General features: G+C 37.3%; 2 protein-coding genes across 3 annotated transcripts; both read right to left on the bottom strand.

The window, feature by feature from the left end:
• Positions 1-669: 669 nt before the first annotated feature.
• Positions 670-7,019, bottom strand: LOC107847973 (NAC domain-containing protein 40). The gene is made up of 4 exons (XM_016692599.2): positions 6,614-7,019; positions 3,192-3,451; positions 2,237-2,515; positions 670-1,355 (listed from the first exon to the last, which is right to left on the bottom strand). Exons 1-4 carry the CDS (start codon positions 6,888-6,890, stop codon positions 927-929), a joined length of 1,245 nt encoding a protein of 414 aa, XP_016548085.1. The 5' UTR covers positions 6,891-7,019; the 3' UTR covers positions 670-926.
• Positions 7,020-9,449: 2,430 nt separating this feature from the next.
• LOC107847924 (methyl-CpG-binding domain-containing protein 5) lies at positions 9,450-27,294 on the bottom strand. 2 transcript variants are annotated; one of them, XR_001667703.2, is made up of 3 exons: positions 27,061-27,284; positions 10,096-10,203; positions 9,450-9,980 (listed from the first exon to the last, which is right to left on the bottom strand). XR_001667703.2 is itself a non-coding variant. In XM_016692530.2 (3 exons), exons 1-3 carry the CDS (start codon positions 27,087-27,089, stop codon positions 9,864-9,866), a joined length of 264 nt encoding a protein of 87 aa, XP_016548016.2. In that variant the 5' UTR covers positions 27,090-27,294; the 3' UTR covers positions 9,450-9,863. The 2 variants fall into 2 exon arrangements, 1 of the variants encoding a protein (XP_016548016.2); XM_016692530.2 differs by having other exon boundaries at positions 10,096-10,213; positions 27,061-27,294.
• Between the last annotated feature and the right edge of the window lie 265 nt (positions 27,295-27,559).

Consider the following 27,559-nt stretch of genomic DNA (forward strand, 5'->3'; position numbering starts at 1 on the left):
CTCAATCATTGGAATATTAATTACTAGAGGTAACTCATCAGATTTTGTTCTTGCATATTAAATATGTATTGGTATTTGTGAGAAACTAAAGAATTAAACTGTTGTTTTTCTTTGCTGAATTTAAGCTAATTGACCAACAAATCAACTACTCAGAAAACTAAAAGTCTTAAATTGGTTCAGTAATAATATGATTGATTAATATTTAAGTGGAGCAGCTTAACAACAGGATAGCTACATGACAATGATTAGTAATTACTGTGTTTACTTGCTTGAATCTTGATAAAAAGAACTAATTTATTTATTTGGTGAAAAAGACTAATTTTTTATTTTAAAGAAACAATAAATTGAAACATAACATGCAATAACATATTTGAGATATGATAATTTTCGTATATTATTTAATTAGATACAATATTTATTTTAATATAAATTGCTATGTTTTAATAACTTTTTTTTTTTATATAAAACTTAATTAAGGAAAGACACATGTGCAAAACACGTACACTAAGCTAATATTTATGTTGTTCGGACCCCTTAAAAATATCTATGGTTGTGTATCGAATCCTCTAAAAATAGTGTATTTTTGAAGAATCTGACACGAGTGCGGCAATATTTTTGGAGAGCCTGAGCAACTTTGGTCTTGATAATGTGACTTGAACCTCCCTTACGTGAACCAGAACTGATAATTTTTCATGCAGAAAAAAAAAAGAACTTCATATTATACAACTACAAAATTCGAAAGTATTATACAACTACCTAAAGTTAAGACACCAAAACCTTAAAGTTCTGTTACTATGATACAACTCTACAAAATTTACAAGGTGTCATCTTGGACATTAGCAGCACAAAGCCTACTCAAAATGCATCAAAAAGCTGAATTAACTTTCTCTAACCTGCCACTAAGTACTACAAAAGACATCTACGCTTCAGCTGGAGTAATGCGATTTTACTTGTTTTGGAACTCCGAACAAAGAAAGATACACGATCAGTAACATCAAGGAAACGAGAAGTAAAGGTATCGTCCTTGTAACTGGAATTATGTTGATCAACTGTCTACTGATGCCCCGAGCGTGGCTATTCTTTTTAATAGCTTCATGTGGTTCAGATCTTTTTACTCGACGGGGTGGTTTCTCCGTTTGTAGTTTTAGTCTTCTATTTGCGGTGCCCTGGAAAGGCAACCTATGAGACTGAGGCATCAGATTCTGAGCTTCCTGAGACGTTGTCGGCTTTGTAGAGGGTTCAATCTTCCTAGTGATTGTTGGCAACAGATTGTGTCTTGCCCTATCTGAAGAATCGTCTAGCTTAATGATATCGTCTTTCATTATATCAGCAAAACAGTCCTCTTCATCACGATCCTGGAATTTGAAACAGCAATACATTAGGACCAGAGAGTTTGGCATGTTGTCTTAGAGATAACTCGAACGAGATATCTGCTCTATCACCTCATCCTATTTCTAGAGATAGATAAAGAAAGAATTGGAATGATCGGTCCTACGAGACTGAGGAGCCATGTATAAATGACATCTTGAACAAGCTATTCTGTAGAGTTTTACTTTCGCAGAATCAGTTTCATAAACATGTAGTGGAAAAAGGTACAACGACAGAGTTGTTAATCGAGTTAACATCATATTGTTCCTCAAGAAACTATCTCAAAATATGTAAAGCAGTAAATATCTATGTTGCTCGGACTCTTAAAAAATCTCATTCTCATGAGCCACTTATTTCTCCGAAACAAGAGATTAAAGTCATCTTCCTCCTTTTTCCCAAGAAGTCGACGGCGTTACACCATTGGGATACTTAGAATAAACTTGAGTACATATAGGATACGCCGGTGCTAAAACCTTTTCTCAAGATATCTTCCAAACAGTTGGGGTCGTTGCTCCGGATCTGGTGAAACCAGTTGGTTCCGTAGTTTTAGAATTCTGCTGATCCCCTCACCACTCCTAGAGGCCAAGGATGGGGTCGAACTGTCATTTCAGGATTTGCAGTCCGATACATTTCCATTATGTTACCTAGCCAAACCCGGCACCTCATGCGCCAAAGTCAAACGGTTGTTCTTCCTTCTCCGCTCCTTCTTTTTCGACATATGCGGCAGAGGGTTGCCAGAGAAGGCGAGTGCGTGTCGGATGCGACACAGGTGCGGCAACATTTTTTGAGAGTCCGAGCAACTTAGGTAAATATAAAGGCTGACTATAGTTAAAAGGAAAGCTACATAGAAGGGAGGCAGAAACATAACCTTCCAGTAACTAGAGGAATGATGCTGAGGCAACTCTTTATTCAGCTTATCGGATTCTGATCCAGATTCAATCTGCTCAACCGAACGAGAACTATAACTGCTACTACCCTCTTTTGAACAGCACTCCCCTCCATTTATCAAGCCCAAACCATCCAACTGTCCTGCCTCAAACAAAGCAGTGGTGACATTAGTTGCAGCCAGATGATTCCTTTGATTTCCTGGGGTGTCATTCAAAGGAAGCTCGTTATTCTTCCGTAAGCGGCAAACAACCATTGAATCCTGTACAACACATGGAATCAGAATCAGAACATTAAAATAACTTCCTTCGTGTAGAAAAATGACATACTATAAGCAAATGCAGCAAACAAATTGTTTTCATTGAGTAAATAATATTGTAGCAGAATCTGTACAATACTAGATCTCAAACGTTTGCAGTAAGCGGATGAATTCTTGAAACATCATGTTAGGTCCTTGATCAATGTTACCGCATAGACATCTAATATCTAGTCATTAGCGATTAGCAACGCTGCTTGCTTGTATGATACACTTGAATACCTCGAAATAAAGCTCATCAATCACGCTCTAAATAATAAGCAAATCAGTTGCCAGATTAAACGATTTGATCAGTCTATAAATTAAGCTAATTGCAGCCTCGAGTTTCATTTTCACTTAAGAGAAAATATACCATCATGCCCTGACCTTCTAACACAAATAAAATCATAGTTTTTCATGTTAGTTTCCACACGGCATAATTAACAAGATAACATCAAAATCAAGAACTACATGACTCCTGTATCCTAGAACCTTCACTTTCCTAAGCAACTTACTTGTTGACCAAATCATTCAGCATCAAACGCCCAAACAGAACTACTAATGCTACAAGAAAGATCATGAGACGCAGGTGACAGAAGCGAGCAATTCTTAAAAAGAAGGATGATTGTTCAAGCCTTGTTACCTGATAATAAGAGTTCCCCGTCATGCAATATTCATGCATTATCCATTGTGTCCTCTGTCCTTTGGGTGCCCGACCGATGTGGAACACCAGGGTTCTCTTTGTGCCAATCATATTAGAACCTGACTTCACATTACGTTCTTTTCCTGTGGCCTTCCAGTAGCCAGACTCAGTTGCCCTTTTACTCTGCGAGCCATTTGGGTACTTCCGTCCGCGAGGCGAGAAGAAGAACCATTCATTATCGGACTGAACAACGGATTTAGCTGGTAACAGATGAATAAATGAATGATCAATTAATGAACCAGAGAGAAAGACAAGAATGATGATGAGAAAATTACAAAGAAACATAGTCATCTACATATTTATATTGAGGCAAAGGAAGCATAACAATGCAATAATTCTCTGGACTTCCAACTATCCTTCAGTCCGCTTTTAATGACATTTTCTCTCAACAAGCTATAGAATCCAACTTGAGAGGAACACGTATAAAAGGAAACTGTTGGCAAAATTTTGGTACTACATAGTTTATGATGGACGACCCATCTCTAGCCATACAGCTGTATATGCACAAAGACCATCAAGACATCGGTCCTTATCTGGTGTCGCTGCCACACCATTGCTGCAACCACGCTAAGATCCTCATCGGCCAACGCATTAATACATATAACTAAGACAAGAGAAAAGTGAATATTTTCTCCGAATAGGTAAACGGAAAAAAGAGATATTCTCCCTCCATCCAGTTCCAGAAGATCCAGTACAATAAACTTTGGGCTGATTTAGACATTGCTGCTATTTCTTGAAGTAAAGCATACAGATCTTGTATGATTGAGAAAGAAGAACACTCGAATTTTATCCCTGACCAAACTTTTGAGAATTCGACAGCTAAGCTCATTCCTTTCCGACAGAGCATTCAATATTCATATGCAAACAACATTATCCAATAATCAAAGGAAGAAGTTATAATGAGGGGGAGCAGTTGGTGGTCTTTGGATTATCATATAGAGTAGAGACCAAAGGGAAAATATTGCCATCAATGTGATTTAATGTCTGACGGATTTCAGTATCACGTCTAGAGTACACATGATGGAATGCAATTCCGGAACAGATTTGCCCACTGCTTGCAGTACGAACCGAAACTCGGTCAACCAAAGTGTGGAAGCCATAGTAAAGAAACCATGGATGTTATCCAACAGTTTCTACTTTGACATAACTTGTATCATGTTGGCTATATCATTCATAACTAGGACAAATGAGTAAGGGCTCAATGCCGATCCTTATGCGTAAACCCACAGTTATGAGAACTCATATGTTATTATGTATCTCGTCTTAGTGACAACTTCTTCATACATGACATTTATATATTTAATATGACTTTGTTTCTTATCTAACACCCACTAAAGGACCTTTCTTTTGCACTATATCACAAGTTTTCTCTATGAACACCATGCATAGATTGTTAGAGTGGGTAAAAGTCTTAAGAGGTAAGGATTGCCCAAGTCCATATAAGCAAACCACTAGTCCATTTCCCAACCAATGTGGGACTTTTACCCACTCTAACCCCCCCTCACGCCCAGACCCAACTGGCACTGGCGCGTGGACCGGGAGCCCAAAACGGGCATGGACCTGGCTCTGATACCATGTTAAAGAAATGGACCTTAGGCCTAACTCAACCTCAAAAGCTAGCTCGAGAGGGGAGGATTACCCAAGTCCATATAAGCAAACCACTAGTCCATTCCCCAACCAATGTGGGATTTTTACCCACTCTAACAGTGTTGTCCCTAAGGCTATGCTCTATTACTCTCAAAGTTCCATGGCGTAACTTATAAGTTTAATGCCTAAGACAGTTCGTACAACTTCGAATATCTCGTTTATTTTTAGAGTTAATGGTCAAAACCTACACCTAAAGTATCCTGATTTTTTGAGTTTCATACCTGAACTATCAGGTGTGCGAGTTTCCTACCGGATCTCTCACCAACTATTTAACAAAACACACCCCAGCTATCAATTGTTCATTTTTCCTACCCAAATTTCAGGTATGAAACTCACAAAAACAGAACTATAGGTGTGTTTTTCTACCGTTCAACCTTATTTTTATAAACTGGAATCAATGTACTCTTTCTTCAATCCTAAAACATACTACCACTTGTTAGTATAGCATTAAACTGGTAAGTCATCCTACTCCAGCCTCTCCAAAGACACTTCCAAACCTCTATTGGGATACCATTTGGACCGCAGGCTTTTCTAATCCTCATAATTTTCATGGTCTCATTTACCTTTGTTTGCCTAATTCTAGGAGTGTAGCCAAAATTTCTATTGTGCACAAATGTATAAAAGGGAAGCCCGATGCACCAAACCCCCCTATGCGGGGTAATCCTCATATTTTTCATGGTCTCATTTACCTTTGCAAGTCTAATTCTACTAATGTAGCCAAAAATTTCTATTTTGCACAAGGTATAAAAGGGAAGCCCAGTGCACTAAGCTCCCGATATGATTGCGCGGTAGTCCTCATATTTTTCATGGTCTCATTTACCTTTGCAGGCCTAATTCTAGGAGTGTAGCCAAAATTTATACTATGCACAAATGTATAAAATTGCAGCCCAGTGCATTAAGCTCACACTATGCATCGTAATCCTCAATATATTTCCATAGTCTCACTTAATTACCTTTGTTTGCCTAATTTTAGGAGTGTACCCAAAATTTCTACTGTGCACAAATGTATAAAAGGAAAGACCAATACAGTAAGCTCCCGCTACATGTGGGGTTCAGGGAAGGTCTGGACCACAAGAGTCTATTGTAGATAGCCTTACCCAGTATTTCTGCTAGAGGTTGTTTCCACAGCTTGAACTCGTGACTTCCATATCATATGGCAGCAACTTTACCAAATATACTAAGGTTTTCCCTTGTGCACAAATGTATAAAAGGGAAGCATACACTAAGCTCCCAGTAGTTGTTTCCGTAGCTTGAACTCGTCACTTCCAGATCATAAGGCAGCAACTTCACCAAATATACTAAGGTTTTTTTTTTTATAACCGTGGTGTCCGGGCCAGCTTGCGCGCACCTCGACTAAATCCACGGGATACCTGCTACCTCCCACCAGCAACAGGTACCAGGTAATATACTAAGGTTTTCCCTTGTGCACAAATGTATAGAAGGCAAGCATACACTAAGCTCCCGCTATGCGCTGGGATCCAAGGAAGTAGTAGACCACAATGGTCTATTATACCCGATCTTACTATGCATTTCTTGCATAAGTTGGTTCCACAACTCGAAACCACCCCCCTCCCCCCCTACTACCTTCAAGTCACACGACAACATCTTTACCAATTACTTCAAAATTTTCCATGTTACACAAATATATGTACATCCAAAATAACACCATAAAAAAGACAACACCCCCAAAAAAAAAAAAAAGTTAGTATTACTACCTGGAAGATCCCAAGGTTCATGTTTCCAAATCTCAACTTCAGAAATAACTTCAACACACTTATCAGAACCTTCAACTTTCTTCTTCAAGTAATATGATATCAACTCTTCATCAGTTGGACAAAACCTAAAACCTGGAAACATACTAGAAGCTGTTGCTACTGTTATCCCTACATTCTTTTCACCACCATCATTATTACTACCACTATTATTATAAACTTTAACTATTTCTCCATCTTTTTTCTCACTTGTAGAGCCTAACAAATCACCATCTTCCATTACAACAACCAAAAAAAAAAATTAATCAACACCACCTTTTTTGTTGTAGTCTAGGAAAAAAGAAAAGTTTAGTAGTTAATAATGTTACCACCTTTTGTCTAGTTAATAAGAGAAAAAAAAAAAAAGTTTTGAAAAGTATATGTATGGTAAAAAGATGAGAAAATAACAAAAATGGTCCTTTAATTTTGGTAATAGGTTTAAAGTAGTACCTTAAGTTTTGAGTTGTTTGAGTTCTTAAAGTATGAAAAATAGTTGGTAGATTTAATTGGAATTGAGAAAATAGAAAATATTTGATGAAAATTAATACTCCGCATTTGAATATGGAGTTCTTTTTTTTTTTTTTTTTTTTTTTTTAGTTTATGTTGTATTTGGTCTTTTTTTTTAGAGTGTCTGATATAACGATTTGGGGTGCATATTATTAGTTTATTTCTCCTATCTGAGGTACTTTTTGTATATTGCAATTTTGGGGTTGATGAAAATTTTTGATTGTTTGAGTGATTTTTTTTTAATATAATTTTGATTAAATTTAATAATTATAGTCTTACCAGCTCATCTTTCTTATATCACAATTGAAACGTATAAAAAACAAATTGTTGTCTTTTTAATCAGTAATGAAAGCAATGAGAATTGTCATCTTTCATATTAGTAACGGAAGCAATGATTAAAAATGATTAAAAAAACCTTTTAATTTCTTCATATATTTATCTTCATATTTGGCATTTCAGATTTAAAAAAGATTCTAACTTCACTATTAATATTTGACTTTTAACTTAATTTTTTAAATATTACACAATATATGATAAATCTTGACAGAATCATAAATATTTGATATAATAAATATTATTCAGATACTTAATAGTTAAAAGAACTATTTCCTCCATTTCATATTAATTAATTGTTTTACTAACAATATTTGTATTAAATTATTTAATTACTTACTAAATCAAAATGATATTAACTAAAAAAAAATTATTTTACCCCTATAATTAATACAATCTTTGAAAGTTTCAATAATATCTATTCATATATCCCATGAATATGTTTTATAACTTACCTTAATGTCCATTAATATGGGCAAAAAATCTAAAAGTAAAATTAATTATTTTATTTATAATTTTTAAATATTATAAAATAAAAAATATTCAACTTATATAATGTGAAGGGAGTATTTTAAACTTACTAATAATGATAAGGGACCACTTTTGTTAACTTAGTAAAGAATTTTTGAAGGAAAAAATGAAATAATTTTTTTTTGTCAGTGTAAGTAAGATTTTAATTTCTTACTTTCGGTTACTTTTTGATGGAAAATAAAAAATAAAAAATTGGACATGACAGAGTCACGTGGGAAATGGAGGCTATTTGTATTGTGATTTGTGAATTTATGGAGTTGCCTTTCTTCATGACATGGGGGACCATGTGCTAACTTTTTTTCCCCTTTTTTAAGGTATAAAGGTACAAGAAAGAAGAAAATTTGGATCTCATTTGGACATATTTTCAAATTAAAATTAAAATTTTATAATAATGATAATAATAGTGTAGTGTCACAAAATATCATATAAAAAGATATAGTATATACATATCATGCCAAATAAGCAAATCATGATTTATTAATAAGATATTCGACGCATTCAAAAGCGTCTGTATAAATAATCTTATGTAACAATATTTCTTCTTCAATAAATTCTTGTGAATATATATCGTTACTAACTTTTAACTGACAAAATATATTATTAACTATGTGGTTTAGGTTATAGTATTATGTTTTTATTTAATGTAAAGACTTAGTTTAATTTACTTAATAAAGTATTTGAATAAAAATATTATACGAACATGTGTGTTCTTTACTTATACAGTAAATGATTTTGTGTATAAAGTCATTTAACTCATGCATGAAAGATTAAAATTATCGATCTTATAGTAATAGATTAATGTTTACAATTAACGATGAATAGGACACACATTTTGATAATTATATCACAAGATTAAATATAATTTAATTTTAATTATGAGAGTGGTAATATTTCAATTCTTTGCTAAAGTGAAAATAGAACGGTTATGTAACAGTGAACATTGGGCTGATAAAATTCAATTCATCCATAAATTGAATATCACAGAGGATGTGAATATTTGTATGAAATTAATGCAAATACAAAAAAATTCAAGTAGCACACATCGAGAATGAATTAATAAGAATACAAAAAGAGATGATCGCATTAGCAAAAAGATTCAAGTAGCACACATCGAGAACCAAACGAGAGACTATTTGAGATGGCTTGGTCATGTCATGCATCAACAGTAAATTTCCATTTAAAAGAAAAGAACACAATCTATGGGAGTGATCCAACCATCCAAGCAAATAATAATAATAATATTAAAGACGACCTAATGCACATAATATCGGATTCCTGCAGAATAAGAGAAAGGTCACACCTCAGGAGCTACACCTAAAATGGTGCAATATAAACAACCTACCCCAACACAAGCAATAATAACAGCTTCCACGGCTTGGACCTGCGATAAATAATCTGCCATTCACAAGCATAAGATAAGACCAGCTCATGCTCAATAACTACAGTAGTTTCATACTTGAGACAATTTTCACATATGTCAATACTAGTAAAATGATTCAAATTCACTGGTTCAACGATACCAATAAGAGACCATGAACAGAGTTTAGGTGGAGCACCTTTTGCCTATTCCTATGCCAAAGCCACAAGCTATCAACAACTATGAGGTCCCTATGCTAAGACCAAAGAAAGTAAGCCCAATTCAGATGAGATTTGACACACTATCTAGTCTAGCTAGATACCGAGACAGATTCTTTAACTGGTTACTGCACATTAGAGACGCCTGCCTCCCTATTTGCGTTCCTTTGCGACACAGTCGAGAAGACAGCATCCCATTCTTGTCTTTGGCCTTCAGGAACCATTTTGCCATGGATAAAACGTGTCAAAGTATCTGCAGAACTATCCGTCAACAACCAGCTAACGCTCTCTGGAGGATTCGAAGAATCAACGGAGAAAGCAGTTTCCTTTTTTTCTTTCTTCGAGCTGCTCTTCTTCTGTTTCTTGCTACTGGGGTCTCAGATGGCTGCAAAAGAAATAGTACCATCAAAACACACAAGAAGATGTATGTTTCTTTGTAGCAAAGGGAAGACTTATACAAACATAGAGGTGATAGGTTATAAATGTTTCGATTCACTCACTGTAGCATCACCACCAGTGCTCTTCTTGCGCTTGCCACCCGTTTCCAGGAAATAAAGCACCTCAGGCTTTGACCGGAATCGTGTCGCCAAGACCGGTTCATAATAGTACTGCAGAATCCTGGACACAAACAATTAGACGCGATGCCTGATGATAAACAACTCGGTTTATATATCAACAACTTCAATTAAAAAATAAGAACGCACATCGAAAGAGCATGACATAATAATATTTTCAACAAAACCAACTCAATAACGCTCAACCACCTGCAACTGGAAGGGAAAAAAAGGAAACACAACAATCCCCCACATAAAAGAAAAGTATAAAAACAAAACAGGCAGGGGCAAATCATAGGAGAACACAGAAAGCAGAGGAAGTGAGAGAGCAGAAGAGTTTCTGTCCACCACAATCAACCTGAGAAGCTATTAAGGCTATAGGTACAAATAATTATTTCCCTGCTGGCAAGCGACGTTATACAAAATCAAAAGAAGGAATTGCTTTTTCTTTTGAGAATAACGGCAGTACAACTTGGCAGCGTGTCAAATGTTCCAATGGATGCTTGCCTCCTCTCACTAGTATAGGTATTGGATAACTTTGCACATTAGAAGAGATGGACGATTACACACTTCACCTATATTACCTCATATACCTCCAGAAAGTGTCTATGATTGCCTTCAATAAACACTTCTTTTTAAAAAAATATATACAGAATGATGCCTAATTAAGCACATTATCATCCTCTGCTCTTGTTTCTCGAGCACATCAGGTCATCATACTGAACTTTTGGACTACTCTACCTCAGTTTCCTTCTCATTACTTCAAAGGGAAAGGGCCAAAATCGCCACTCTACTATTCGACGAGCACTTTTGCCCTCTGTTAGAAACGTATGAGTTTTAGGCCATCGCCGTGACAAAAGTGGGCCATTTATTCCCTTAATGGACTAACCGCCGTTAGTCCCTACTAAAGTTGGTCCAACCCTACTGGTTCACGGTTCAAACCCAATTAAACCTAAAGGCACAAGTACCATTTCGGAGCTATAGGAAGGATTTTCTTACATCTAACGGATTAAACAAATGAGAAATTTGTTTAAAGAATAAAAAAAATCAACCAACTACTACGATCATAATTCGTGTTAATAGTTGTGGTTATGATCATGAAGACAAATGTTTGCTTATATAAGACACTTCATGATTTACAGGCTTGTAATAAAGGAGTTCAATTGGTCTATCGATTGGAGTGTAAAACAGGAAATGACACAGGCGCTACTTCAGATATCAAAAACTTAAAAGTCGTTTTCTACATACACTGACCCATACGCCAGAAAAGAAAGAGAGAGAGTTAATCCACATAGAGGAGTTCACAAAGGAAGCAAAAGAGTCATTCCGATGCTTGCTCACCTACCGGAAGGAAGTCATTAAGGCAAAACATGTAGAGGAAGACAACTGGATGACCAAAGAGGTGACTGAGCCATATGAGGTCAGTGTATGGAGATCCATCAGATCTTTGTGGCCTGAGTGTAAGGCCAATACAAGGATCAAAGTGGGGAATGGAGAGAAAACAGAATTCTGGAAGGATGTTTGGCATGAAGTAGGTAGGCTAGATGTTTCGTTTCCTGATATATACCTCTCTCGTATCCACCCAACAGAAGTCCATAGCAGACCACTGGACTCATCAAGGGTCGAACTTCAACTTAAGAAGACAAATGAATGACTGGAAGATTCAGAGGGTAGCAGATTTCTTCAACCCCATTGACCAATTTAATGGACTAGTGAGGGGTCAAGACATTCTGTGGTGTAAAGGCAGATTTAAGGTGAGTAGTGCATACACCTGGTTGAACCATCCCAACCAACCACAAAGTCACTGGCCACGGAAAGGAATCTGAAGTCAAAATTCCCACTCAAAGTGGCTTGTTTTGTCTGGTTGCTAGCCAAAGAAACTGTATTGACTCAAGACAACTTAGGGGTCGTTTGGTAGAGTGTATTGAAATGATAATGCATGCATTAGTTTAATGTGTATTAGTAGTACCTTGTTTGGTATGCCTTTTTACCCTATGTATAACTAATGCTTGTATTAGTTATACACTCTATTGTGTATTGAGGTGTGTATTACTAACACCTCAAAATCCATGGCATTAGTAATGCAATGGATCTAATGCATGCATTAACATGCTTAAAGACCCTATTACCCCTCAAAAAATTCTCCGCATCCTTTTCAACATATATATTGAGAGGGATGGCCTTGGCTCAGCGGTAGGCTTGCTTACCGTGGTGTGCCAGGGTCGGGGGTTCGAAACGCCCCTCCAGCGAAGCTGGGGTGAGGGCGCGTAGGTCAGGCCCGGAGTGGTCCCCCCCCTCCCCGACACCTACGGAGTAGGTATGAACCGGGTCGTCCCTTTTTCAACATATATATTGAGGGTATTATGTAAATTTTTTTTTTTTTTTAAAATTATGTAATTCATGTTTTTTTTAATACATCGAACCAAACACCGCATAAGAAAAATACACAACAACAACAACAACAACAAACCCAGTGTATTCCCACTTAGTGGGGTCTGGGGGGTAAGATGTACGCAGTCCATACCTCTACCTCTGATGAAATACAAGTATAATTAATACAAGCATAACTAACACAAGCATTACTAATACAAGCATTACTAATACATCATATTTTGCATTATTCTTATACACTCTACCAAACGACCCTTAATGAGAAGTGGTATACCATTATGTTCTGGATGATTCTTTTGTGGGCAAGCTGCTGAGAAAGTTATCATCTTTTTCTACACGGCAAGATCACTGGCCAACTATGGAGGTTATTCTTGAATAGAACAACAACATACCGAGTGTATTCCCACAAAGTGGGGTCTGGGGAGGATAAAGTGTACGCAGTCCATAACACTACCTCAGATGAAGTAGAGAGACTGTTTCCGATAGACCACCGGCTCAGGACGGGCAACAGTATAACATACAAAAAAAGCATAAAAATAAACAACAAAATGGGATAACATGGAGGTTATTCCTGAATCTTAAGGGTATATCTTGGACCATGCCTGCCAAGATCATAAAAGCAATCCAGAGTTGGGAGGAAACAGGATAGCAATCAAAGAACAGCTAGAATACGGTTGGTAATATGGAAGGAGAGGAACTCTAGGGTTTTTGATAGGATAAAAGAATAGTATGCAAAAAGTTATAACTTAAATTGTCTTATGCAACTATGTTTTAGGTGCAATCAGATATACTCAAATGATACTAATATAAATAATAGATGTATCAGACTCAATCTAGGAAGAGATAGTAGGAATTGAAGTACATGATGCAAATATTGACCAGTTCAGTTCAGTACTGCTTTTGAGGAATATACAAAGTTACCAGTTTGAACCTGTTGGAGTCCCACATCGGTGGGTTAAAGGGTCCTTGGTCTCCTTATATGTTCTTGAACAATCCTCCCCTCATGAGCTAGCTTTTGAGGTTGAGTTAGACCTAAGGTCCATTTCTTTATCATGGTATCAGATCCAGGTTTTGTGAGAAAATTTCTAGGAAGAAAACTCAATAAGGCAGCCCGGTACTTCAATTTTCGGCGACTGATAAGTCCAATTTGAGCCCTCGTCTATTTAAGTGTTGCGTGAGAAAACCAACACCACCACGAGGTGAGAAACACCCAGGCGAGCAAACCCCAGTGCTCGAATCTTATCTCTGGCGATTCATGCGTTCGCCACGCGCCGTCGAAACTTTCAGATTTGCGCCTCCGTGCTTCACGCGCCGGCGCGTGCGGTTTATTCCGGCCAAGTTTTTTTTTCCAGCTAGGTCTCCACTTCATTAAAAGGTTGTACCAATAAATTTTTCTTGATTCCGACAAGTCTTTCAAGATTCCGATCATCGGAACCTAAATTCCGACGACTATTCCGACAGTTTCTTTTTTAGTAGCTTCGCTTATTCACTCTGAGGCTGCTCATATGATTATTTTCTGATTTCTATCAACTTTCGAACATCAGAGCTTATATCCGGGGACATTTCTTTTTTTCGAGCCAAATTCAAACAGTATTTCTTTTTCATGATTAAATCTGAATCTTAATGAGGAGATCAGAAACTCAAGATGTTAGAGCTTATGAAGAATCAACGAAGGGAAGGTCGATTTGGAAGATCTCGACCTAGGTGTAGTTGTAGTAAAAGGTTTGGACATACTCATGGCGTATGCTATTCTCGACCTAAGTGTAGTTATTGTAAAAGGCTTGGACATACTCATGGAATATGCTATTCTTTGCATGGTCGACAATCCAAAAATGCTTATATTGCTCAGTCAAATACCACGGGTGATCAACGTGTATATTTATCTGACAAGGAATATAATGAGCATCTTCAGTATCAAGCAAGTAAGCATATATTTCTACCAATAGCCTCAACTGCAAAAAATCCTACCTTTGGATCATGGGTTGTGGACTCAAGTGCTTCTGACCATATTTCTGGTGACAAATCACTTTTGTCTGATATTGTTTATTCACAATCTCTTCCTGCCATTTCTTTAGCTAATGGAATTCGAACAGAGCCAAAAGGAGTTGGACAAGCCAAACCCTTATCTTCTGTCACTCTAGACTGTTCTTTATGTCCTTGGTTGTCCTTTTAATCTTGTATCTGTTAGTCGTTTGACACGTGCCCTTAATTGTAGTATAACTTTTTTCGATGATTCTTTTCTAATGCAGGACCGCAAAACGGGACAGACAATTGACATAGGACATGAATCACAGGGCCTTTACCATCTTACCTCTTCAAATTCCTTCACAGCATGCTCTGCTATAGATCCTCCCGACCTTATTCACAAACGTTTGGGACATCCTAGTCTATCCAAGCTACAAAAGATGGTGCCTAGTTTGTCTAGTCTATCCACATTAGATTGTGAGTCATGTCAACTTGGCAAACACACCCGTGCTACTTTTTCACGTAGTATTGAGAGTCGCTCAGAGTCTATTTTCTCATTAGTTCATTCCGATATTTGGGGTCCTAGTAGAGTCAGTTCACCCTTAGGATTTCGTTACTTTGTTACTTTCATCGATGATTTTTCAAGATGGACTTGGGTTTACTTAATGAAAGATCGTTCCGAGTCATTATCTATATTCAAAAGTTTTTATGCTGAAATACAAAATCAATTTGGTGTTTCTATTCGTGCTTTTCGTAGTGATAATGCCTTAGAATACTTATCCTCCCAGTTTTAAGAGTTCATGACTCATCAAGGAATCATTCACCAAACATCATGTCCATACACCCCTCAACAGAATGGTATAGCACAAAGGAAAAATAGGCATCTCATTGAGACTGCTCGCACTCTTCTCATTGAATCCCATGTTCCACTGTGTTTTTGAGGCGATGCGGTCCTCGCATCTTGCTATCTCATTAACAAAATGCCATCATCTTCGATCCAGAATAAGGTTCCCCATTCCATACTATTTCCTCAGTCACATCTCTACTCTATCCCCCTTCGTGTTTTCGGGAGCACATGTTTTGTTCATAACTTAGCCCCAGGAAAGATAAATTAGCCCCTCGTGCTCTCAAATGTATCTTCCTTGGTTACTCTCGAGTTCAAAAAGGGTATCGATGCTATTCACTTAATCTGGGTCGCTACCTTATGTCCGTTGATGTCACATTCTTTGAATCTCAACCTTTCTATACATCTTCTGTTCATCTTAATATCTCTGAGGTTTTACCCATACCTCCAGTCTTACCCAGACCAATCTTTGAGGAATCTACGGTTACTTCTCCATCTCCAGCTACAGTGCCACCACTTTTGACTTATCACCGTCGCCCACGTCCGGTATCAGTCCCAGATGATTCATGTCCTGCGCCTGACGCTTCCCCTACTGCGGACTTGCCTCTTCATAGTCAATCAGTAGCACTTCAAAAAGGTATAAGATCCACTCGTAATGCTAACCCACATTATACTTTCTTGAGTTATCATCGTTTGTCATCACCCCATTATGCTTTTGTATCATCTTTGTCCTCTATTTCCATTCCTAAGACTACAGGTGAAGCACTTTCCCATTCAGGATGGAAACAGGCTATGATTGATGAGATGTCTGCTTTACATACGAGTGGTACTTGGGAGCTTGTTTCCCTTCCTGCAGGTAAATCTACTATTGATTGTCGTTGGGTTTATACAGTCAAAGTTGGTCCAGATGGTCAGGTTGATGGGTTGAAGGCTCGCCTTGTTGCCAAAGGATATACACAGATATTTGGGCTTGATTATAGTGACACTTTCTCTCCCGTAGCTAAAATAGCATCTGTCCGTCTTTTTCTCTCTATGGCTGCCGTTCGTCATTGGCCTCTTTATCAGTTAGACATTAAGAATGCTTTTCTGCATGGTGATCTTGAGGAAGAAGTTTATATAGAGCAACCACCTGATTTTGTTTCCCAGGGGGAGTCTAGTAGCCTTGTATGTCGATTGCGCAAGTCACTCTATGGTTTGAAACAATCTCCTCGGGCCTGGTTTGAAAAGTTTAGCACAGTTATTCAGGAGTTTGGCATGATTCGTAGTAGAGCTGATCATTCAGTGTTTTATCGCCATTCTGAACCAAATCTATGTTTTTATTCGGTGGTTTATGTTGACGATATTCTTATCACCGGCAATGATCAAGATGGTATCACTAACTTGAAGCAACATCTCTTTCAGCATTTCCAGACTAAAGACCTTAGCAGATTGAAATACTTTCTAGGTATTGAGGTTGCTCAGTCCAGCTCAGGTATTGTTATTTCTCAACGCAAGTATGCTTTAGACATTATTGAGGAAACAGGAATGATAGGATGTTGACACATTGACACTCCTATGGATCCAAATGCTAAACTTCTGCCAGGACAGGGGAAGCCACTCAGTGATCCTGAAAGGTATAGGCAGTTGGTTGGAAAGTTAAATTATCTCACCGTGACTAGACCTGACATCTCTTTTCCTATGAGTGTTGTAAGTCAGTTTATGACTTCCCCCTGTGATAGTCATTGGGATGCAATTGTTCGAATTTTGCGATATATAAAGTCATATCAAGGTAAAGGATTACTCTTCGAGGATCGAGGCTATGAGCATATCATTGGATATACAGATGCTGATTGGGTAGAATCACCCTCTTATAGACGTTCTACATCTGGATATTGTGTTTTAGTAGGAGGTAATTTGGTGTCCTGGAAGAGTAAAAAACAGAGTGTGGTTGTTTGATCTAGTGCCGAAGCAAAATATCGAGCAATGGTTGCTGCAACTTGCGAGCTGGTTTGGATCAAGCAATTGCTGAGAGAATTAAAATTTGGAGAAACTGGTAAGATGGAACTTGTATGTGATAACCAGGCAGCCCTTCATATTGTATCTAATCCAGTGTTCCATGAGAGGACCAAGCACATAGAGATTGATTGTCACTTTGTCAGAGAAAAGATACTCTCGGGAGATATTGTTACAAAATTTGTGAAGTTGAGTGATTAACTTGCAGATATCTTCACCAAGTCCCTCACCAGTCCTCGTAACATTTGTAACAAGCTTGGTACATATGACTTGTATGCTCCAGCTTAAGGAGGAGTGTTAGAATATGAATAGGAATGGCATATTGAATTCTACTTAGAAAAGGATTGTAATGTAGTGTCCTATTAGGAATAGGATTGGAATGTAGTGTCTATAAATAGGGTCTCAATGTAATAATTTAGATACAACAATTCAATAAGATTTTCTCTCATATTTTTCACATGCTAAAGAAATGGACCTTGGGCCTAACTCAACCTCAAAAGCTAGCTCATGAGGGGAGGATTGCCCAAGACCATATAAGGAGACCAAGGACCCTTTAACCTACCGATGTGGGACTCCAACACCCCCCGCACGCCCCGGGCTGGACATTTGGAGCGTGGACAATATAAGACGGGGGGCCCAACATCGGAAACAATGAACTGGGTGGGCTTAACTTTGATACCATGACAAAGAAATGGACCTTGGGCCTAACTCAACCTCAAAAACTAGCTCATGAGGGAAGGATTGCCCAAGACCATATAAGGAGACCAAGGACCCTTTAACCCACCGATGTGGGACTCCAACAGAACCAAAAAAAAGTACTCTCATCACCACAATTACAGCAGTTAACAAAGTTCAAACATTCTTGAAACTTCGAAAGGAATATTTTATTCCAGCTTCAACAGAAAATGCTAACAATCTCACTAAAGCGAAGCTCTACAGTTCAGCGTCAAAAGGAAGAAACCAATGATTTTATTATAGGACAACCTTGTAGAATAACAAGCTTATCATTTGTTCATAATCAAAACATAACAGCCTCTACTTCTATTCAACACTGCAAGCCGAAAAAAATTCATGCCCTAGTTTTTGAAACAAATTCAAATGCAAAAAGTAAGAACTAGAGAGAAAAAAGAACCACATTTTCAAATGCATTTGCTATAACACACAACTACCAACAACAACAACATACCCCATGTAATCCTATAGGTGGGTCTGGGAAGGGTAGAAATAAGTTGTGCAAACTCTGCACTATCGATGTTGCACCTGTGTCAGATTCTCCAAAAATACACTACTTTTGGAGAATCTGACACGCACCTGTTGACATTTTTGAATAGTCAAAGCAACATGTGATATAATGTAAGCAGATCTTATCCCTACCTCCTGAAAGGTAGAGAGACTATTTCCAAAAGACTCTCAGCACGGGTAACATACATCAAAGCAGTTAAAAAGTACAAACATAAAGTACATAAGTAAAACAGACATAGCCAATCCAGCAAGCACCAGGGGAACTGGTGATAGAACGAAGATGTTAAAAAGAAGTTGGAGGCGAAGAAAGTGGCCTATGCTAAGTTGGTTGCAAGCAACGATGACGAGGAAAAGCAGACGAACAGGGAGGAGTATAAGTTAGCTTGGCGAAAGGCTAATTTAGCGGTTACGGCGGCTAAGAAAGCAGCTTTCGAGAGCTTGTATACGACTTTAGAGAAGAAAGGTGGGGATAAGAAGTTATATAGGCTTGCCAAGGCCAAGGAGAAAAGGGCTCGTGACCTTGACCAAGTGAAGTGCATCAAGGGGGAGGATGGCAAAGTGTTGGTTGAGAATGCCCTCATTAGGAAGAGGTGACAATCCTATTTTCATAAACTTTTGGATAACGAGGGAGACAAAGATTTCATGTTGGGGGATTTGGAGAACTAAAAGGGGTGTCGCGATTATGGTTATTGTAGGCTTATTAAGGTAGAGGAGGTTAAGGGGACTATTCGTAGGATGCGTAGGGGTAGGGCGATTGGGCCAGACGAGATTCCAATAGATTTTTAGAAGAGCACCGGCGGGGCAGGTTTGGAGCGGCTGACAAAGTTGTTTGATATTATTTTTAGGGCGGCAAAGATGCCCGAAGCTTGGAGATGGAGTACGATGATTTGATTGTATAAGAACAAGGAGCACATTTAGAGTTGCAACAACTATACAGGTATCAAGCTATTGGGTCATACTATGAAGGTTTGGGAAAGGGTGGTAGAGTTGAGGCTGGGGAGGATCGTGACTATTTCCGAGAATCAGTTCTGTTTCATGTCAGGTCACTTGACTACTGAGACCATTCACCTCCTAAGGAGATTAGTGGAGCAATGAATCAGTTCTGTTTCATGTCAGGTCGCTTGACTACTGAGACCATTCACCTCCTAAGGAGATTAGTGGAGCAATTTAGGGAGAGGAAAAAGGACTTGCACATGGTGTACATTGATCTTGAGAAGGCGTATGACAAAGTCCTTAGGGAGATTCTGTGGAGGTGCTCGGAGGCTAGAGGTGTTCCCGTAGCGTACACTAGGTCAATTCAGGAAGGTACGATGGCGCACTCGTGTGAGGACGGTAAGAGGAGATTCAGAACACTTCCCTGTTTTGACAAGGTTGCACCAGAAATCGACTCTTAGTCGGTTTTTATTTGCCTTGGTGATGGATATTTTGACGCGGCATATTCAAATGGAGCTGCCTTGGTGTATGTTATTTGCTGATGATGTAGTACTAATTGATGAAACTCGAAAAGGTGTTAATGATAAGTTGGAGGTTTAGAGACGAACCCTTGAGTCCAAAGGATTTAGGTTGAGCAGGACCAAGACGGTGTACTTGGAATGTAAGTTTAGTGATTTGTCGCATGAGGCTAACGTGGTGGTGAAGCTAGATTCTCAGGTCAAGAATCTTGGGTCTATAATTCAGCGAAATGACAAGATTGATGAGGATGTCACGCACCGTATTAGAGAAGGGTGGTTGAAGAGGAGGCTTTCTTCGGGGGTCTTGTGTGATAAAAAGGTGCCTCCTAAACTTAAAGGTAAGTTCTACAGAATGGCAGTTCGACCGACTATGTTGTATGAGGTAGATTATTGACCAGTTAAGAACTCTCACATCCAAAAGTTGAAGATGGCAAAGATGAGGATGTTGCGATGGATGTGTGGACTTACCAGGAGTGATTGGGTTAGAAATGAGATTATTCGAGTGGACGTGGGATGGCTTTGATAAAAGACAAGATGCGAAAAGTGAGGTTACGATCGTTTGGGCATATGATGAAGAGGGGCACAGATGCTCCAGTTCGGAGGTGTGAAAGGTTGGATATGGATGGTTTTAGGCGAGGTAGAGGTAGGCCGAAGAAATATTGAAGGGAGGTGATTAAACATGATATGGAGCAATTATAGCTTACGGAGGACATAACACTTGATAGAAAGATGTAGAGGACGCGGATTATGGTAGAGGGTTAGTGGGTAAGAGTTCGTCGGTAAGAATAGGCAAGAGTGCTTTTGTTTGTATCTAACTTGTAGTTGCTTGTCCGTGGTGTTTCGGTGTTGTCTTCGATTTCGAATAGATAGTTTATAGTATTACCTTATGAGTGCCTTGTTTTCATTATTATCTAGCAGTGTGTTATTCCATTTTTGTTGTGTGCTTTTATGTTTTCTATTTGTTCGTTGGTTATACTGTTATCTGTCCTGAGCCGGAGGTCTATCAGAAACAATCTCTCTACTTTATCTGAGGTTGTGGTATGAACTGCGCTATACTTTACCCTCCCCAAACCCCCACTTTGTGAGAATACACTGGGTATGTTATTGTTGTAGTAGTAGAACAAAACTCATTACAAAGTCAAAGTGATGTGGCACCGTATAATTGGATAAAAGAGATTCAACTTTTTTATGATTATTCTATAACTAAGTTATAAATATTTACGTGATTATAAATTAGTCTATCAAATATAAAATAAATTTATTTCTACATAAAAAATATGACCATCATTTGAAACTGAACAAATATATAAGAAAAAGAAACTTTATTCATTTTAATTTGTTTGGCCTACTTTGATTTAACACTATGTATAGAAAAAGTAAATAAGACTTTTGATTCCTTTAGTCATAAATTCAAGATATAACAAATGTACCAAAATGCTCATTAATCTTGTGGTATTACATAGATCATGTGGAATGTTGAAATTAAAAAATTACTAAGAAATGAAAAGAGACATTATTTTTTAAATGGACTAAAAAGGAAAGTGCGTAAAACGTGTCGTTAGCTACAATTTGTTAGTAGTTTATAAATTTGTGGAGAGGCTAACAAATAATTTTATATCAAATGGTTAGAAAATGCCTTAGCGTCTTGACCTCTGGTCTTCGGCTTAACGTAAAGTCAACAACACAACATGAAAAAGATTATGGTAGGATTGGAAAAATTGAGAAAAGCGTTCTTGCCATAAGACAAGCAACAACAACAAACCCAGTGTATTCCCACATAGTGGGGTCTGGGGAGGGTAAAATGTACGCAGTCCATACCACTACCTCTAAAGAAGTAGAGAGGTGGTTTCCGATAGACCCCGACTCAAGACAAAGGACAGTAAACAAAGTCGTAATAAAACATGAAAAAAGATGGAATAACAGAAATAAGACACCCACAAGCGCCAAGAGAAAAATTCATTTTTTGCCCAACCTTAAAAAACAACCGTTTTCCAATGAAAACTATAAATATCAAATTTTACCGCAATTTATGGCATCTTGACATACGAATACGACAAAAATCGAACAGATCTTAGTCTTACAACATTTGTTCAGTAGATAAAAACATTTATACTTCTGTCACATTCCAGTCACCATTTCAACATTTATCCTCGTACTATATCTATCATCTACATTCTAATATTTGTTTTGTTAGCCTCTGTATGGAGTTAAACTAAATTTGCAACAGGGAGTAATAATTTAATACAAGCCATTCAATCTCTCTACACTACCACATTCATAAATGCATTCAGCAACCTCAAGTTCACACTTCTTCACGAAATCATGTAATAAATGTGAATTAGAAAAGCAAAAAAAAAAATTACTCAGTCGAACGCATATGCAAAAAAACCAACTGTTTCCACTTGCCCTATCCACTTGCGAAAACAAGCATTCTTTTCAAAGAAAAATATAATCTCCTGGTTTAATTATACATGAAATCTACACTTTGAGTTGAGGGTCTATTGGAGACAACCTCTCTACCTTCACAACGTAGGGGTAAGGTAAGGCTGCATACCATCACCCTACCCAGGGCCCAACTTATGGGTTATACTAGATATGTTGTTTTTGTTGTTATAAAATCTACAATTTCATCATAAGGTCCTCCAAACCTAAAATCATACTAACATAACATGTTGCACTTGTCCAGAAATAGCTTTTCCTTTCCTTTTGTAAAGCATCTACGCTAGAAAAGAAAGAGAGATAGTTAATCCAAATAGTGGAGTCTGTGAAGGAAACAAAAGAGTTATTCTGATACCTTTCTCCCTTATCTCCTTCAATGGAAAACTATTCACATCACCACAGTTAGACTTAAGAGTCAGTTAATCAAAGTTCAAACATTTTTATTCCAGCTTTAACAGAAAATGCTACCAATCTCACTGAACCAAAGTTCTACAGTTCAATGTCAGAAGGAAGAAACAAATAATTTCATTATACGACAACCTTTCAGAATAACAAGCTTATCATTTGTTCATAATCAAAACACAACAGTCCCTATTTATATTCAACACAAGCAAAAAAAAATCATGCCCTAGTTTTTGAAACAAATTCAAAATTCAAACACCAAAAAGTAAAAACTTGAGAGGGAAAAAATAAACATAGTTTCAAATGCATTTGCTATAACACACAGCTACCAACAATAACAACATACCCTGTGTAAACCTACAGGTGGGGTTCGAGGAGGGTAGAAACAAGTTGTGCGGACTCTTCACTTTCGATGCCATGCACTCCTGTCGGATTCTCCAAAAATATACTCGCTCTATTTCAATTTGTTTGGTGTACTTTCCATGTGGCATATTTAACATACCTTAATTTAATACCACAAGATTCAAAAGTCTTATTCGTCACTCTCTTAAACTCTGTATCAAGTCAAAATATACCAAAAAAATTGAAACAAAGGGAGTAATTTTTTTTAAAATTCGACGCTCACCTGTTGACATTTTTGAAGAGTTTGACGCCCACCTAAGACTACCTCCTGGGAAGTAGAGAGACTATTTCTAAAAGACCTACAGCTCAAGTAACACATATCAAAGCAGTTAAAAAAATATAAGAACATAAAACAAAATATAAACCCTAGATTTTATGTATATATGTAAGTTTAAGAAACAAAAATTTACTGTATCAACAGTAGCGCCACTGGTACAAACTTTCTTGTCAAGAATCCAACCCTTCGGCAACCAGCACGGCCTCTTGACATTCAACTTAGTCGATCTACTCGCCTTACGCACCGACGTCGCAACTGATTCAGTTATCTGAACCTTCATCTTACTTCCCTCCCCCGCCTCCGCATCCGCCGGTAGAGTAAGTAGATCAGCCTCTTTCCTTCATTTGCAACATAACCGCTTTGCAACCGCTGACGATTTTGTTCAGCGTGGTGGTTTCAACCCTAGCATTCGTCTCAGTGTCTATATAGGTACTGGACTGTAACAGGGGATCCGCGGGTATACCGTCATCACCGCCAGTAACGATTACCGATGGACCAGAAACAACAGCGGAGTTAGTAATCGGAGTCAAATAGGGGGGGAAAAGTCAAATTGGATTGATAGTATATTCTTATAGCTACTGAAATCCCTCCAATCCCCCTCTCTTTCTCTTTCTATATATAGGAGGCTTAAAAATATGTTGATGTGACATACTTCTAAGAGGCTTCCATTCCTATTTTTCTTTTTCTCAATTTTTTAATATTTTTCCTATTTTCTCTTTATTTACTTGCTATCTTAAAATAATTAATAGTAATAGCTTTTATATTAAAATTTCTTAATTACATCTCCCCATTTACTCTTAATAATAAATGAAACAGGAAAAAGATATTAAAGATATTAAAACAGGAAACAAAAAATAAAACAAAATGCATACCTTCAATCATTTGTGAGTATCCTTTAACTAAAGAAATTTTTTCTTTTAATCAAAACAACATAAGTGAAAAAATAAATAAGGAAGACCAAAATTGAAAAGAAAAAAGGCAGAAAAACCAAGGAAACAAAGAAGAAGAACGAATGCTCATACCTACAATTTGAAAAATCATCAAAATTTATAATTAGGCCACCATGTTCATTCCATTATGTTTTCATTGTTTTCTATTTAATATTTGGGAGACAAAGTGGTGTACATAACTGAAAAGGTAATGTTATTAGCTTTGAACACAAAATTGTAATTTAGGAAAAAAAGAGTACATGGGGAAATAAAGAAGAGTAAATGGGGAGGTGTAATTAAGAAATTTTAATATAAAAGCTGTTACTATTAATTATTTTAATATAGCAAGTAAATAGAGAACAAATAGGAAAAATATTAAAAATTTGAGAAAAAGAAAAATAGGAATGCCACATCAGCATATTTCTAAGCCTCCTAGAGAGAGAGAGAAAGATTGGAGGGATTTTAGTAGCTATAAGAATATACTATCAATCCAATTTGACTTTTTCCCCCTTATTTGACTCCGATAACTGAAGATCCCCTGTTACAGTTTGGTACCTACAGACACTAAGACGAATGCTAGGGTTGAAACCACCACGCTGAACAAAACCGCCAGCGGTGATGTTGCAAATGAAGGAAAGGAGGCTAATCAACTTACTCTGTCAGCGGATGTGGAGGCGGGGGAGGGAAGTAAGACGGAGGTTCGGACAACTGAGTCGGTGGCTGAATCGGTTGCAACGCCGGTGCGTAAGGAAAGTAGATCGACTGAGTTGAATGTCAAGAGGCTGTGCTGGTTGCCGAAGGGTTGGATTCTTAACAAGAAAGTTCGTACCAGTGGCGCTACTGCTGGAACTGTTGATACAGTAAATTTTCGTCTCTTAAACTTACATATATACATAAAATCTAGGGTTTATATTTTGTTTTATGTTTTTGTTTTTTTTAACAGCTTTGATATGTGTTACTTGAGCTGAAGGTCTTTAGAAATACTCTCTCTACTTCTCAGAATGGTAGTGGTAAGGTTTGCATATGTTTTACCTTAGGTGGGCGTCAAACTCTTCAAAAATATCAACAGGTGAGCACGGATTTTCCAAAAAAGTACTCTCTCTGTTTTAATTTTTTTTCTTTTTGACAATGCCTCCCTCTGTTTTAATTTGTTTGGTATATTTTGACTTGATACGGAGTTTAACAAAGTAAATAAAGCTTTTCATTAGTTATAAGGTAAGAAGATGAGAAAATAACAAAAATGGTCCTTTGCTTTTGGTTATCGGTTTAAACTAGTACCTTATGTCTTGAGTTATTTGGGTGTTTATATTTATAAGTTTGATAAAAGTGAGATTTTTGATTTCCAATATTTATTGCAAAATGACTATTTGGCATTTAAGATATCAACCGTGTTACAATCTTTGGAGGGAGAAATACCAACTTCTCTCTAAAATACTTAACCCTACCAATCACCTATCGTAGGTATGACTCACCCTCCACTACCCGACATAGCCCAATGCCTTTTGATTCCACCGGAACCACCTGATCTAAATGACTGCCAAATGACAGACAACCCTCCTCTAAAACTCTCCTACAAAGGAAGTCATAAATGACTCAGCCCAAACTTCCTTAACCTTTAATCACGATTGTTCAGAGAAGCAGAATAATTCTGAATCGAACCTCGAATCAGACTTAATTTCCCTATCCCTTGAGGACAAACAAAGGCTCTCCGAACCCTGAAAATTCTCTGTAATTGTCAAGGTTTTTGGCAAAAAACTAAGCCACCAATATCTCAAGACCAAATTGACGAATCTTTGGAAAATAAAAGAAACTTTCCATCTCATAAATCTAGGTTTCAATTTCTATACAGTAAATTCAGCACACCAGAAAGCCATAGCAAAGTTATGCAGGGGGGCAACTTCCTGTCGGATCGAAATTGGGAACCCAACATACTCCGTATAATCCTCCAGGTGAGGTTTGGGGAGAGTAGAAACAAGTTGTGCGAACTCTTCACTTTCGTTGCCGTGCACTCGTGTAAGATTCTCCAAAAATATACTCCCTTCCTTTCAATTTGTTTAGCCCACTTTCCTTTTTAGTCCGTTTAAAAAAGAATAAGCCTTTATCTTTTTAGCAACATTTTAATTTCAACTTTCCACAATGACATATTTAAGGCCACAAAGATTAACGAGCATTTCGATACATTTAACATACCTTTAATTTAATACCACAACATTCAAAAGACTTTTTTTTCTTTAACTCCGTATCAATTCAAAATATTGGAAAATGTGATACACATTTGTTGACATTTTTGAAGAGTCTAAGCAACCTAAGGTAAAATATACACAAACCTCATCCCTACCTAAGTCCTGAAAGGGAGATAGACTATTTCCAAATGATGCTCAGCTCCAGTAACACATATCAAAGCAGTTTAAAAAAAGTACAAACACAAATAAAATATAAAATACTATAACCTATGAGGTAGTGTAAATGAACTGCGTACACTTACCTCTCCAGATCATTACGTTGTTATTATTGCTGTTAGTAAAGTAGCACAAGCAAATCAACAACTGTATGTATGTATAAGAGAAGGAAATTTACCCTATCCACAGTTCCAGAAGTAGCGCCATTGGTACCAACTTCCAATCATCTTACCCTCCGGAGTAGTTAGATCGGCCTCCTTTCCTTCAACTGGTACGACAGCCGTGCCTTTATCCGGCGCGGTGGTTTCAGCCCGCTGATAATGGTTGCCGGCAGGATGGTGCGGCGGCGGTTTCATTCATCAGAGGCAAATAGGGACAAAAAATATTTGTATGATTGAGTTGTCCCTTTTATAAACTTTAAATAATATCATAATTCTTTTAATACTATTCTCATTTTTGTAATTAACTAGTTTAGAACACGTGTATCAAGTATTAATTAAAAATAAATATATATATATACAAAATAAATTCTCGTTAATTAAAAATAAATAAATAAATATATATATATAAAATAAATTCTCGTGTGTAAGTCATTTTATAAGTGTATCAAGCGTTAATTCAAAATAAATATATATACAAAATAAATTCTCGTGTGTAAGTCAGTAAGTCATTTTACT

The sequence above is a fragment of the Capsicum annuum genome, chromosome 11 (genome assembly GCF_002878395.1).
Source record: "Capsicum annuum cultivar UCD-10X-F1 chromosome 11, UCD10Xv1.1, whole genome shotgun sequence".
In the NCBI taxonomy this organism is placed as follows: Eukaryota; Viridiplantae; Streptophyta; class Magnoliopsida; order Solanales; family Solanaceae; genus Capsicum; species Capsicum annuum.